Below are 14,769 nucleotides of genomic sequence, written 5' to 3' on the forward strand. Positions count from 1 at the left end.
TCTGGGTTCTGGGTTCAAATCTAGCCAAGACTGGTGGGATCAAAGTCTATCTCGAAGCTGATTTAAGGGTCCTAAGTGAAATGAACCTGGCCTGCCTCAATCCAGTTGTTACTAGATTTGGGCCGGCCCCATAAACTCTGAGAGGCCACCAAAGTCATTGCTGGGAAACAGCTGATGCAGTAAGGTTGAGCGTGTGGCTATGGTATTTTGGTGAGACAGAGTAAAGGAGAGCTTTGCTTTGCAACTGGCATTGCTATACCAGACCTAGGAATCACCGTTGGTGCCTGAAGTGAGAAAGTATTCTATACACACACAAAATTCAGGAAAAAAATTGAGACATTGCAAAATGCATGAAATAAACATTAAATACATTCTGAGTTGGACTAAAAGGGATGCATCAAATACTGGGGCTCCATGGATAAATGGAGCAAAAATAAGGTTAAACAATTTTCCATATGATAAATATAGGTAAGACAGTGCAGTGAAAACTGTATGAATTATAAAAAATATGGAAATGAAGCAAAAAAAAGGGACATAGTATGATGAGAGATAGTATGATGAAGGACTGGTGGTCAACATAAAGGGAAACAAAAAGGGCTGTTATAAGCATATAAGAAGTAAAGGAATAGTTAAAGAGGGATGGGACTACTTAAAGGTCAAGGGGTCCATTCTGCATGTGAGACAGCAGGAATGGCAGATATGCTTGTTAAGTATTTTGCCTCATTTTTTACAGAGGAAGTTGAAAGTGGGACTATAGGAATACCACGAAGATGAGGAACAGCCACTGCTGAAGATAAACATTCAAAGGGAAATGGTAGTAAAAAAAATTAATGGAATTGAAGGTAGAAAAGCCACTAGACACAGAATAATGAGGGAGTTTGGGGAGAAGATGGTCGAGGCCCTAGCCATAATTTTCCAAAAGCTCTGGAAACAGGAATTGTGCCCAAGAACTTGAAGGTGGAAAAGGTGAAACCATTGTTCAAGAAGGAATAAAGGAATAAGCTAGGAAATTATAGGCTAGTTAGTCTAACTTTGGTTGTGGGTAAACTTCTACAGTGCGTAATACAGGATGAAATTAGTAAATAATTAAAGGACAAATCGAGGACAATTAATTTTTAAAGGGCAGGTTGTGTTCGTGTAAATTAATTTTTAAAATGTTGGAAACCACAGAATGTATAGTTAAAGGGAATATGTGGATGCTACATATATGGATTTTCAGAAGGCATTTGATAAAGCACCATTAAAGATACATATTGTGAAAATTAAGGCACATTAAAGGTCATTTGGCTGCATAGAGAGATGGCTAAAGGACAGAAATAAGAAAATAGGAGTATATGGATGTTTTTCAATCTGGTGGGATGTGGTTAGTGCCTGAAACATGACATTCACCAACAGCCCCCACCCCTCCTTTGCACAAGACAGATTTTCCAACTCTTAAGTTTCTGAACAATCACCCTCTCATTGTCATACAGCTGAATATCACTTGCATCTTTTAATATACATACACTTAACTCATAACTTAGTTTGCTATTACATGTTGCATCAAATAGGATAAAGTGCCTGTAACGATTTCAAGTTCCTTTAGTTGCAGTACAGTTGTGGTTTATAAATGGCTGCTCATGGTTGTGAGCCATGTGAACAGTTTCTTTCCATCTGCTTCTGCTCCCTCAAGTTGTCTTGTCAGAAACTCATCAATCACATCAGTACAGAGGCAAGACACAAAAGAATCGATTCAGCAGTCAGGACATGAAAAAAAGATACGAAGAGTGGGATGGGTTTGTCCAGTAAGGGGCGGTTACCGCTAAAGAGACTGCTGTATAAAGTTATAATGCAAAGAAAGTAAAGCGATGAACACATCAAAGAGTCCCAGATATGCCTCAGGTAGGTTATATATGAGATCATCTAATCCCACTCCCTACCCTGTGGAGCCCCTAAAACAGCCTCAGAATTCCTGGTGGATTTGGTTATTTTAAGCAATTGGGTGAAACTTCATCCTAATAATATTTTCTCTATGTTCAAACATCTGATATTCTATTACAAAAGCAAAATACTGCAGATGTTGGAAATCTGAAATAAAAACAGAAAATGCTGGAAATCCTCAGGAAGTCAAGCGGCATCTGTGGATATAGAAACCAGGTTGATGACTTTTCATCAGAACTGGAAAAAGTTACAGATGTAGCAGGTTTTATGCAAGTACAGTAGCAGAGAAAGGGGAGAAGGGAGGAAAGAACAAAAGGGAAGGTCTGTGATAGGATGGAAGGCCCTGTCAACCATGGTGGAGGGGAATCCTCGGTTGAGGAAAGAAGAAGACATATCTGAAGCACTGGTATGGAAGGTAGCATTATTAGAACAGATGCGATGGAGACGGAGAATCTGGGAGAATGGAATAGAGTCCTTACAGAAAGCAGGGTGCAAGGATGTGTGGGAGTTAGTGGGCTTATAGTAGATATTGGTCGACAGCCTATCCACAGAAATGGAGACAAAGTCGAAGAAGGGAAGAGTCGGAGATGGACCATGTGAATCATAGAATCATAGAAAGTTACAGCAAGGAAGGAGGCCATTTCGGCCCATCGTGTCCGCGCCGGAAGGGTGAAGACGCGGGAGGGGTGGAAATTGGAAACAAAGTTGATGAAATTTTCCAGTTTGAGGCGTGAGCAGGAAGCTCCACCAATACAATCATCAATGTACTGGAAAAAGAGGTGAGGGAGGGGACCTGAGTAGGACTGCAACACAGAATGTTCTATGAATCCCATGAATAGCTAGGAAGGACCCATACGGGTTCCCATAGCAACACCTTTTATTTGGAGGAAGTGAGTGGAGTCAAGAGGAGTTGTTCATGTAAGAGCAAGTTCAGCCAGGTGGAGGAAGGTGGTGATCAAAGTTTCCGCTAAGCTGCGCAGCCAGGCAGCTGTCTGGAGGTTCTGCGCAGGCCGGTCACCGGCTTATCAATGCGAGATTTTGTGCATGTGCAAAATTTTGAATGGTCCGTGCAGCCCGTTAAAGGGACCGCGCACCCAAAAAAAAAATTAGGGGTAACATTGGTGGTGATTGGTTGGGCCTCCGTTCAAGGAAGAAGCGGAGGGCTCTCATCTGATATTCTATGCTTTGTATTATAACTAGGTTTGCCACTCATCTGGAATGGAAAGACCCTAGGCAAGACGGAGGGTCAGAGGGATCTGGGTGTGCAAGTACACAGATCCCTGAAGGCGGCGGAACAGGTGGATAAGGTGGTAAAAAAGGCATATGGGATACTTGCCTTCATTAGCCGAGGCATTGAATATAAGAGCAAGGAGGTTATGATGGAGCTGTATAAAACACTGGTTAGGCCACAGCAGGAATACTGTGTGCAGTTCTGGTCGCCACACTACAGGAAGGATGTGATCGCGTTAGAGAGGGTGCAGAGGAGGTTCACCAGGATGTTACCAGGGCTGGAGCGCTTCAGCTATGAAGAGAGACTGGGCAGATTGGGTTTGTTTTCCTTGGAGCAGAGGAGGCTGAGGGGGGACATGATTGAGGTGTACAAAATTATGAGGGGCATAGATAGGATGGATGCTGAGGAGCTTTTTCCCTTAGTAGAGGGGTCAATAACTAGGGGGCATAGATTCAAGGTAAAGGGCGGGAGGTTTAGAGGGGATTTGAGAAAGAACTTTTTCACCCAGAGGGTGGTTGGAGTCTGGAACTCACTGCCTGAAAGGGTTGTGGAGGCAGGAACCCTCACAACATTTAAGAAGCATTTGGATGAGCACTTGAAATGCCATAGCATACAAGGCTACAGACCAAATGCTGGAATATGGGATTAGATTAGACAGGGCTTGATGGCCGGCGTGGACACGATGGGCCGAAGGGCCTCTATCCGTGCTGTATGACTCTATGACTATGAATGGACTATCCACATAATTCTAAAATGTAAACCAGATAGCAAAGATCTGGATTTTTTTTTAAAGCTGTGAGGGTTATGAAAAGTTTGCAATGCATTTTCATCAGTAAAGCAAACATGAAAACTCAAGCCACGAGTTCGATCCCTAATGCTGCCCTGGTCGGTTTTTGAACATGGCTAAAGGTGACAGTACTGTTAACAGTATCCTTCCCGCGCCAACCACAGTTTTTAAGCTTTGGAGAACGGGTTAATTTGGGTTTTTTGTTTTGTTTTGATGTATTTATTTTTCTTGCCGTGTCTCACAGTCTGCTGAAAAATAAACGAGTGAGTGCAAGCCGTCCACCAGGCGCTGGCCACGTGTAGGCTGCAAACGCTTCCGGGTAGGAGGGCGCGGGCTCGGTGCCCTCGCGGACAGGTGGCGGTTGCTGGGCGACGGGCAGGTGAAGAGCAATCGGCCGCAGCGGGCGCTCCCCCCGGCCCATAGTAACAACACCACTACCACCACCAGCAGCAGCAGCAGCAACAGCAACAGCAAGCAGCAGCAGAAGAGCCTGGTTCCAGTCGCTGTCAGCACTAAGTGCCTGCCAGGAGGGTGCGGCAGCGGTAGCGGGTCCAGGATTTGGGAGGTTAGCTTTGGCTTCAGCATAAATGTAGGCCCGGAGAGGTCACAGGATCCACGTACAGCATCCAAGCGTCTTCCTCTACCGAGGCTTTTCCTTTGTCATTTTCAACAAAATAATTCATCAAAACGGAGCGGAAGATTCAGGGCAGCAAACCTGAATTAGGCCATGTGTTTTTAGCTTTTTTCAGCTCGTACCAAGTATCTGACATAATAATCTGCAGGAGCCTTTTTATCTCTAAAGTAGAGTTCACTTTTTCTGTAACGCACGTTGTCAGGTGATCTGTTGTACCGCCTTTCTGTTTTAAAACGTCTTCCTGGAACCAAAGGTAATGGCTATCATTTAGGCTACTTCGCTTTGTGCCTCGCCTGTCCAACTGGTTTGGGGATCCAGTATGTCTGCTTTCCAGTAACAAATCTGTCAAGAAGCAGGCTATGGCAGCCTCTGCAGCATACGTGAAAAAGTCCAGTGTACTATGATAGCAGTTAAGAATCTTGGTAAAGTGTATTTTACGGAAGTTGCGAGAGGGTTGTTGGACCATGAACACTTCGCTACAGAGCGGCAGAGGCCCTTACGTCTTTTAAGGGAAAATTGGGCTAAATATGTGAGACACAGAGATTTGGGGAGAGTTTGGGACAGACTTTCGATTGCTCTAGCAAAAAGCTAGGACAGACACGATGGGCCAAATGGCTGTCTCTTGTGTTGTAAATTTCTGTAGGTGTTGCTTTTTTTGGTAGTTTAACCTGACCTGTGTTGGCGTATACATTCATAGACACCATTCTTAATATAAGCCAAATGAGTGTTGGTAGACTATTTCACCATAAGGGTATGGCAGCCAAGCTCAATTCTGGTACCATCCAACATTTACAAGTGTACTTTCCACCAGAGGAGTGGGACAATTTCCTCTGTCTGTCTAGCTTAGGAGAGCCAGGGCCAACTATAGTGTTCCTGCTGCTACCCTTGACTGATAGCCGCTAACTCAACACACCAGAAATTGAAGCTGGGACCTTATGGTTTGCATTGATCCGTTACACGTGAACGTTACTAACTGAGCCAGTGGGAGAGCTATTGCCTGTTTCCCAGTTATATCTGCTTGCTTTTTCACTGGAGAGGGAGCACTAAAATCCTGGGAATGGATAGCTAAAACGAGGTAGATTGAGAAGTGAGCAGAGGCAACAAGGGCAAGATGCATAAAGGGAGGTTACTGCATGAGTAAATATAATTCAATAATAAATAGACCAAGTTAGCTGAATTTTCAGAGCTCAGGAGCTGGAAAAAATTCTTATTGTCATGGCCACATGTTTTAAATATATTAATGCTATCTATGCTCACTGATATTTTCACTAACTATACCATAAGGCAGTTATTGAAACCTAGCCCATCATGTGGCTGTTCACATATTTTCTCCAGCAATTTTCTTTAAATTCTGACCTACCACTCCCTTTTTTTCTCTCTCATTCCTTCCTTTTTCTCGCCTGCTCCTTCCTTTCCTCTCCCTCTTTGTATTTCGCTCTCTCTCTCTATCTATCTCTCTATCTATCTACCCCAATCTCATTTTCTAGAGCAGCTCTTTAGTTGAAGGTTTCAAGTTAATGTGCTACGTTCTTATGTTATATGGTTGTGTAGAATTATTCCTTCAGACCATTTGTTTACATAAGGAAGAGTGAGAAATAGGAATAACAAGTAGTCTGTTAAGAATTTCATGGGTCTATAATAGATATTCTCTTGGTTTCAGCGCCAGCAGTCATTCCCGTAAGTAGACCTCACATCTCCAGTGATTTTGAGAGCACCTTTACTGCCAGATATCTAGTTAAATCATAGCATAACCTGGAGACCATAATAGTAGCCGCCTTGTATGTGCTGTATATGATGATCTTGCATGTGCTGCCTATGATGATCTTGCATATGCTGCCATGTGTTTTTCAGAAGGTGGATTGAAAAGCACTCTAGTGAGATGAAGCTGATTGTAAACCAACAAACTGGTTTATTTTACATAAAATGCATGAATGAATGCTGTTTTCCTAGTCCATTTTCTATCACTCCTTCTACCAAAACATAACGATACACACATTTTCCCCTGTTGTGGATCAAACTTGCTCATAAGTTAGCTGCCCCTGAATTAATTGGCACGAATCTTTGGATACAAGCAGTATGGGTTCACTCATACCTGAGTCTGTTTCTGACTGACCCACTCACTGCCTAGAGAGTGACATTTCTCTGCATCTGTCTTTTTTTTAGACATCTTCTTCACAGAAAGACAAGACAGTCTGTGACACCCTGAACTTTGTGACACAATGATTGAGCTCCTCAGTTGTCAAAGTTACCACCTTGAATGAAAAATTGCTCTCTTGGCATGAAAGCTTGTGGCACCAGTATTGTCCATTCAGATATATTAAATGAAAACCTATTTTAGCATCAGTGTACAGACTGCTCTGGGATGTGCCCTATGACTTCCCATTGCCTCAATGCTGATGCAATATGCAGAAGTAAGCAGTTTTAATGGCTATCACATTTCCTTTTTGGAAAGTTCACTAGTATTTCCAGCCACCCACCAACATTTTAGTGTGAAAGCAAAAAAAGGAAAGCTGCAGTCTTGGAGATTAACCCGTTATAAGATGAATCCAAGTTAGTAATACAGTATCAATATCATAACATAAATCAAAACAGGAACCCTTACAGGCTAAGTAGGTATAAATCCCAAAATGGTATAGTCCAAAAATGTAGTTGGATAATTCAACAAAACATGTGAATGAAAAACGAACCACTGATGTCTACCAGCACTTTGGTAAATCTTGGGTGTTTGGATTCCACCTATAAAGCAGAAACCTAATGCTGAACTCATTGAACATTATAGTTGAAAACTACTATTGAATGCTAAAACTGAATGTTATAAGAATTTTTTTTTTCATTAACCATCCACCCCAGAAAACAAGTCAAATTGAAAGAATAATATTTCAGTGTTTCCCATGTTGCTACAATCAGTTCATGCTGAAATCAAGGAAGGCCACAACCAATGTTGGAAATTTAAAAAGCAGTGTAAATTCTGTTTCCTAAAGAGAGGTTTTCATTAAAAGTAAAGGTGAAACTCCAGCTTACGACCCATATCTTGCTCAGAGTGTTGAGACGTCGTTAAGGATAGCACTATTTCTATTTCACAGCTTGCAGTAAACATTTAAAATGTTACAATTTATTCAAAATATCGATTAGCCAGGTCTGAATGGATGTAAGGATGGCTATTTTGCTGTGGTTGCTCGTACCTTCGTTATTCTGCACCTCACATCGGTATAGAGTGTGTGGGAAAGGCTGTCAAGCAAAATAATCGAAAAACGACACTTGAAGCACAAAAGCGGCATATGTGGCTTGTGAGATACAAATGGTGAATTATCCAATGGGAAAAGCCAAATGCTGCACTTTATTTAAAAAAAAAACAAAAAAAAAAAACTTTTTTCTTTACATGAAAACGCCTTTTGTGTTTGGGTGACTGTAGGTGACAACAACTTTTCTGTAGTGGTGCATTTTATTCATTTTTAATAACCAGGACAGCAGTTTGAGGGAATTAATGGGAAACTATTAAGTTGTCACCAGTGACATCCTTTGTGACTTTTACACAAAGCTGTTCCTTCTTTTCCCCCTTGACCTTTGCGGCATTCAACACAGTCAACCTCTCCACCCTACAGCACTGTGATCTACCTCCGTGGCACTGCCTTAATGTGGTTACACTCCGAAACCTGTTACCTGTCCCAATGCAGTCAGTACATTTCCTGTGATGGCTTTTCCTCCTACCTCCATCCGTTAATACCATGTGTGCTCTGAGGCTACACCTTTGGCCCCTTTCTTTCCTTGTCTACATGCTGTCCCTCAACAATTTTTTATAGGCATGCTCATGGCACCCAACTTTCCCTTTCTGTCATCACTCTTATTTCCGTGACTGCCACTGTGGTGTCTGACTGCTTAGTTGATATTGAGTCCTAGATCAGCAAGAATTTCCTTCAACTCCATACTGGCAAGCCATCGGGTTCAGTTTCTGCCTAAAACTCTGCATTTACCATCCAACTTCCTCTCTAACGTTGTCTGCTCCCTCAGCTGAAGCCCGATGGTGCATAACATTGGTGTCGTGCTCAACTCTGAGCTGAGCTTCAAGTCATATGTCCTTGCCACTACAAGGCTGCCTACTTCCACTTCTGCAACATCACACGTCTCCGCCCTGTGTCACCCACTTTTCTGCTCAAACACTCATCCATGCCTTTATTACTTCCACACTTCGCTTACTTCATGCTCCCCTTGCTGGTCTCCTGGGTTTTACCATCTACAGATTTAAACTCTTACAAAACTCTGCTGTCCATACCCTATCCCACTCTTGAGTCCCCGTGTTTGTCAACCTTCATGAATTCCCTATGTGCCTACACATCAGTATCAAAATCCTTGTCCTCACCTACAAATCCCTCCTTGGCCTTGCCCCTCCCTTGACAACCACATTCAACCCAATGTTCTACATGCCCTCTGATCTTCTGATTCTGGCCTCCTATGCAGTCACCACTTCCCTTTGTTCCACTTTTTTGTTACAGAGCCTTCAGTTGTAACAGCCCCACTTTCTGGAACATTCTACTTAAGCTCCTTTGCCTTGCTATTTCTTCCCTCCTTTAAACCTACCTCATCAATTTTGCTTTTGGTCACTACCACAATCCTTTTCCTCCGTTTCTTGGTCTCTGATTATTTTCCACCTTCGTAAAGTGCTTTGGGCATTTTATTATGTTAAAGATGCTATACAAGTGTAAGTTGTTGGTGAGTTACGAAAGTATATAATTATATAGTTAGTTAGTTCTGCAGTGTATGCCAATAGTTTTATACGAAAATGCTGAACTACAGGCAATGCGATTTTATACACATCTAAATTTATAAGCAATAAAACACACTAATAACCACAATTGTGTCAGTTTTGGTCGCCTTATCTGAGGAAGGATGTTCTTGCCGTGGAAGGAGTTCAGCGAAGATTCACCAGGCTGATACCTGGGATGGCAGGAATGACGTATGAGGAGAGATTGGGTCGATTGGGCTTGTACTCGCTGGAGTTTAGAAGAATGAGAGGGGATCTCATTGAAACTTATAAAATTCTGACAGGACTGGACAGCCTAGATGCAGGAAGGATGTTCCCGATGGTCGGGGAGTCCAGAACCAGGGGTCACAGTCTTAAGGATAAAGGGTATGCCATTTAGGACAGAAATGAGGAGGAATTTCTTCACCCAGAGAGTGGTGAACCTGTGGAATTTTCTACCACAGAAGGCAGTAGAGGCCAATACATTAAATATATTCAAGAAGGAGTTGGATATATTTCTTAAGGCTAAAGGGATCAAGGGGTATGGGGAGAAAGCAGGGACCGGGTACTGAATTTGGATGATCAGCCATGATCACATTGAATAGCAGAGCAGGCTCGAGGGGCCGAATGGCCTACTCCTATCTTCTATGTTTCTATGTTTGTATTGATGGTGCTGGCACTCTAATTAAGATGACCATAGTTGCTGATGTCAATTACTTAGTGTTCATCAGTGTTACATCCTAGAACTGGCTGAAGAATTAAAGGTTATTGAAAATTTACCTTTCACTTTTGTCTAAAACTTGATGAGAACCACATTGGAGACATCAAATACTCATGATACATCTATGAACTGTAGTTGGACTTGGCTGACGATAACAACAACTTGCATTTATATAGTGCCTTTGATGTAGTAAAACGTCCAAAAGTGCTTCGCAGCGGTGCAATTGGACAAAGATTGACACCAGGTTAATGTTGGATCTGATGTTTGTGATTTTTCTGTAAGATAATTGCCTGTGACATGTTTGTTCCAGCTCCTAACTCAAACCTGGGAACTTCATTTAAGAATAGTTGCTGAAGTGTGAAATTTCTGAGAAATTGTTGCTAGCAAAAGCAGCATGAAGAACCTTTGCTTTCCTGTTCATACTTCCAGCCCCATTCCGATTCCATCCTAGTTATAATGATAAAATATTTCCCCCCTCTTTTAGGCTGGGTTGACACTGTAGGGGACAAATCAGCCTGGGTTCCCGTTCCAGGTACCTGCTGGAAACTGTAGATGTCAGATGACAACAGGATTGGGTTTAACTGATGTTTCTCTCCATTGTCAAGTATAGCTTTGTGACCTCTAATTCTCAGCTTGCTAGAAATGCTTCAGACTGCTGTCCTAATGTTTGGAATAGTGTGTTTCAAAGCAAATTGCACTGCCAAAATACTAATGGGAAACTTTTTGAAAATAAATGATGTTTTATTATGTTATGATTTAAAAGCCTTTTTTATTTTTTCAAATATTATTACCAATTCTGTTTACTCCTAGTGGATTGATCCCATTGATGCCATGGTGGTTAATGTTGAGCAAGTTCCTTGGAATACTTGTTCAAGTTAAAACATTCTGCAGTGATTCCAAAGAGAAGGGAATATAGTAATCTTGCCAATGAAACTGAAATTGCTGATTGAGAATTTTTAATTTAGATTTTAACTCCTCACCTATTAAGATGTATGGTAAATTCTTATGGTTTTACTTTCAGACTAGCGCAAAACATTATTTTATGACCATTCTCACTATGGGATAAGGCTGATAAACTTTGGCTAGACCGGTGAAAATGCATACTAATTCCTTAAAAAAAAAAAAACTACTGTGGAAAATGTTTTCTTACATTTGTATTGTGTTTTTGTATGAGTATTGTAGTACATTGTTATTGCAAACAGTTATCACACACAACTGTGATATTGTTATTTGATCTTTGTAGGTGCACGGTGAAGGATGGATGATGATGAATTTGGAGGATTTGAGGTATGTATTAAAGCGTGCAGCATAAGTTCATGTGCAGTTTCAGACTTTGTCTTTTTGTTAGGTTCAGCATTGGACATGTACCATACAAATGATGGGTGGTACAGTGTGGTGGAATACTGTGGTTTGTTTTTGGAATCATGTTTTAAATTCAGCCCAGACAGATGGGAATAAAAATCTCAGCTAGCTTAAGGCAATGAAGGTTTGAATTGGATTTTGGCAGTCTTACTGCAGTTCTCAGAAAGAACTGGTACACACAATTGCTTTCACATTTGCTCTGCAGGACCTTATTCTGGCTAATTACCAAGACAAGGTGAATGGTAATTTCTTATGGGGCTGCTCCTTATATTTAAGAGGAACTCTAGATGCAACATTTTATGACACATGTTTTTAATTGATCTTGATTTTGAATTTTATTTTTGTGCTGATCAAATCAAAGGATGTTAGTGCTAGGGAATGGAACCCATTTCTGTTTTTCACACACGCTGTTGGCATTAGCACACTCCAGCTCAAAAACAGCACCGATTGGGGGGGAAAAACCCTCTCTTCCACTACCACAATGACGTGGTTGTACCCCATCCTTTAGTGCATCAGTGCGATTTTTTTCTTTGCGCATATAAGCCACCTTGTGACCACTCAGTCAAATCGCTAGCTTGTAGGCAATTTTATAGTGTGGCCTATGTGCAATGGCAACTGAGTTGAGACTGTCCAAAGTAATTTCAAGTGGGATTCTTGCACCCAGCAGAGAGAATAACCCTTCATTCCATCAGTCTGGTCTGGATTCAAACCCAGCTCCCAAAGAGGAAAGGGCAATATGCCAAAACATACTGTATGACCCAGAGTATATATATATATATATATATATTAAAAAAAAGTATATCTTTTTCATCATCTCCTCTGTGTGTATTGTGGGGTCCCATATTGGAATGTGGGTGGACTTAGACCACATTCTTCAGTGGTATGTTTCACAGAAAGAGCTCTGTGTAACTGTACTAGCACCTGGCCAGAGGAGTTGAACCTCCTGGCATCCTCTGAGCATTTAATTTACCCACTGAAGGCCCAAAACAAGACTGACAGCTCTCTTGAGCAGATATAAATTGGCTCTCGAGTTAATCTTGGAAAACATTCTCTCCTCTCACATGGCTGGACCTGGCAATTATTGAGTAAATTGTTCAGCTTGAAAGTGCTCATATTCAGTTTTGAAAAGGAAAAACAACCAACATCTCAGAATAAGGGTATTTTTTTAACAGAAGTAAATAATTAGCTATTCAGTAGAGCTTCTTCGATCGGGGGTCTTCGCATTTTATTTCTTCCTTTCCACCCCTCCCAAAGCTTTGAGAAACAGGCCAATTGTAGTAGCCAACCAGGCTCAGATCCGTTAACAACAGCACCAAGTGCAGATTGTAACTGCGATCTTACTGGTCTTTATGGCTCAGTGCAACACTACACAGTGAATTTACCTACTGAATCATCAGGGGAAGCATTATTTTTATTCGGCACAGCACAGAATGTTTTCATAGCTTTGAATATGTGCCTTGAAGGCAGTGCGGCACAAAAACATTATTGTAGATGCGTGAAATTTAAATTACTCTTGGTGCTTTTGTTTTATTTGGTGTCTTCCCACATGGGAGAATAAGACATTTCTCTGACAGCTGCTTAGAGGGCAGTTTGGAAGCTAGTTTTGCACTGGTGGCAGAGGATTCATTCCATAATGAGCAACTGTGTTAAAGGATGAAACATCCCATCAAGATACGGCTTCAGAACACTTAATGTGCCTAACTGCATTCAGATGGACATTTTAAAAAGTGGGTTCCAAGTCCGCCCCAAGCTAACTTCAACCACACTTTCTCATCTTTCATTTGGATTTGCCTTTTTATTCTGAGCAAATTCTGATGACTCTTCATTCTTTTATTAAATATATTTAGGAAATAAGTCCGTACTGCCAAATTAAACTCTGCTTTTTTAAAAAAATGCTTAGGCAGCAGAGAGTTTTGAAGATGGTGAAACGGGAGCACAGTCAGTCTCACCAGCCATCCCCTGGGCAGCATTTTCTGCAGGTAAGTCAATCTTGTCGATCTATTGGCTCTACCCTGGTGATTTTAAACCTGTTTTAAATAGTACATTTTGGTTTGAATATATTTTGCATTGAATTCTTAATTGTATAATAGAAAACTGTGTAACTTTCTTGAAAACACACACACACACACACACACACACACACACACACACACACACACACACACACACATATATATAATATAGGAAAGAAGATTCATAATTATAAGATGTAATCTGTCAAGTGATATCTCATCACTCAAATACAGCAGGCAACTGTCAGCGAGGGCCAAAAATGGTTTATATTTAATCATCTAGTGCTTGTCCATCCTGTATTGCACCATATGTTTGGAGAGCTCATGTTTGTTTTTTAAATGCATTATAATAACTTGCTGTTGTAATCTGATAGGGATAGGCCAAGTGGTAGTTCAGCATATTGATATTTAAACTAGTTTCCAACCATGCTCACTTACTGTAGACTGATAATTTCTTCCTGCCACCCCTCAAAAAAGCCAGTTGTGCATATGATACCCAATATCTAGTTTTACCATTGCAACTACATATTTGGACTGCAGTCTAACTATTTACTTCAGTTGCCACTACCTTCTGGATTTGACACTTTACGTATAGCTTCATAAATTCTCTTCAAAAGTTGTAATGATTGCCAAATTACTGACCAAAAAAATTCTGCTTTGGTTACCAAATATCTGGTCTACAGATCAAGCCATTGAAAATCTTAAGCCTTGAATGGAATCACACCGGGGAAATGTTGATGCTAAATCTTTCACACAGCAGTGTGCTACAATGGAAATACAAGTGGTACCATGTGAGAAGCTAGTCTGTTTCTTGCTGCTGCTGAGAAGGTCAGGAGTGAGCAGAATATTCCCAGGTCTCCCACAAAACTGCTCTGAAACCTGCTGGTAGGTGGTGTGTGAAAATAGCCTTGGGCGATCTTTCCCCACTGAGATGAGGGGCTCGATTTTAATTGCCGAGGCGGGTTGGAGTCGGGTTGTGTGGTGGGCAGGTTCCGGAGCCGCTTCCGGTGGGATCAGCTGCTGATGTCTGATTTTGATTCAGTGAGCTTGTTGACTTCAGTGAGGCGCGCTGGCCAGTCCAATGAGTGCGATCGGGTCGGCTGGCCACCTCTGATGATGTCATCATAGCTGCTGCTTTTAAAGCTGCCATTCAGCTGAAGCCTTTCTCTTGTGGATTCCTGGACTCATTGAAATTGATTTTGAAGCAATGACTTCTTCCAGAGGCAAGGCAATTCCTCGTTTTAATGATGACTCCCTCCATGTTCTTGTGGATGCTGTCAGAGGGCGCAGGGAGATTCTCTTCCCTCCTGTTGGCCGGAGGAAGCCTCCTCAGCAGACCAAGGCAGCCTGGCTGCGCATTGATG

General features: G+C 41.6%; 1 protein-coding gene across 3 annotated transcripts in view; it reads left to right on the forward strand.

Moving 5' to 3' along the window:
* The first annotated feature begins 4,243 nt into the window (after positions 1-4,243).
* LOC147106208 (coiled-coil domain-containing protein 91-like) overlaps positions 4,244-14,769 on the forward strand; it is a 172,315-nt gene continuing 161,789 nt past the window's right edge. The window contains exons 1-3 of one of the 3 annotated variants that reach the window (XM_086009098.1): positions 4,244-4,825; positions 11,275-11,318; positions 13,294-13,372. In XM_086009098.1, coding sequence (XP_085865224.1) covers positions 11,289-11,318; positions 13,294-13,372 — 109 coding nt within the window. In that variant the 5' untranslated portion in view covers positions 4,244-4,825; positions 11,275-11,288. Of the gene's footprint in view, positions 4,826-6,232; positions 6,250-11,274; positions 11,319-13,293; positions 13,373-14,769 lie in introns of those variants that run through there. The other 2 variants (XM_086009097.1, XM_086009099.1) reach the window with 2 other exon arrangements.

Source organism: Somniosus microcephalus, chromosome 16, assembly GCF_052327205.1.
Source record: "Somniosus microcephalus isolate GS21.2 chromosome 16, FLI_Smic_1.0, whole genome shotgun sequence".
Taxonomy (NCBI): Eukaryota; Metazoa; Chordata; class Chondrichthyes; order Squaliformes; family Somniosidae; genus Somniosus; species Somniosus microcephalus.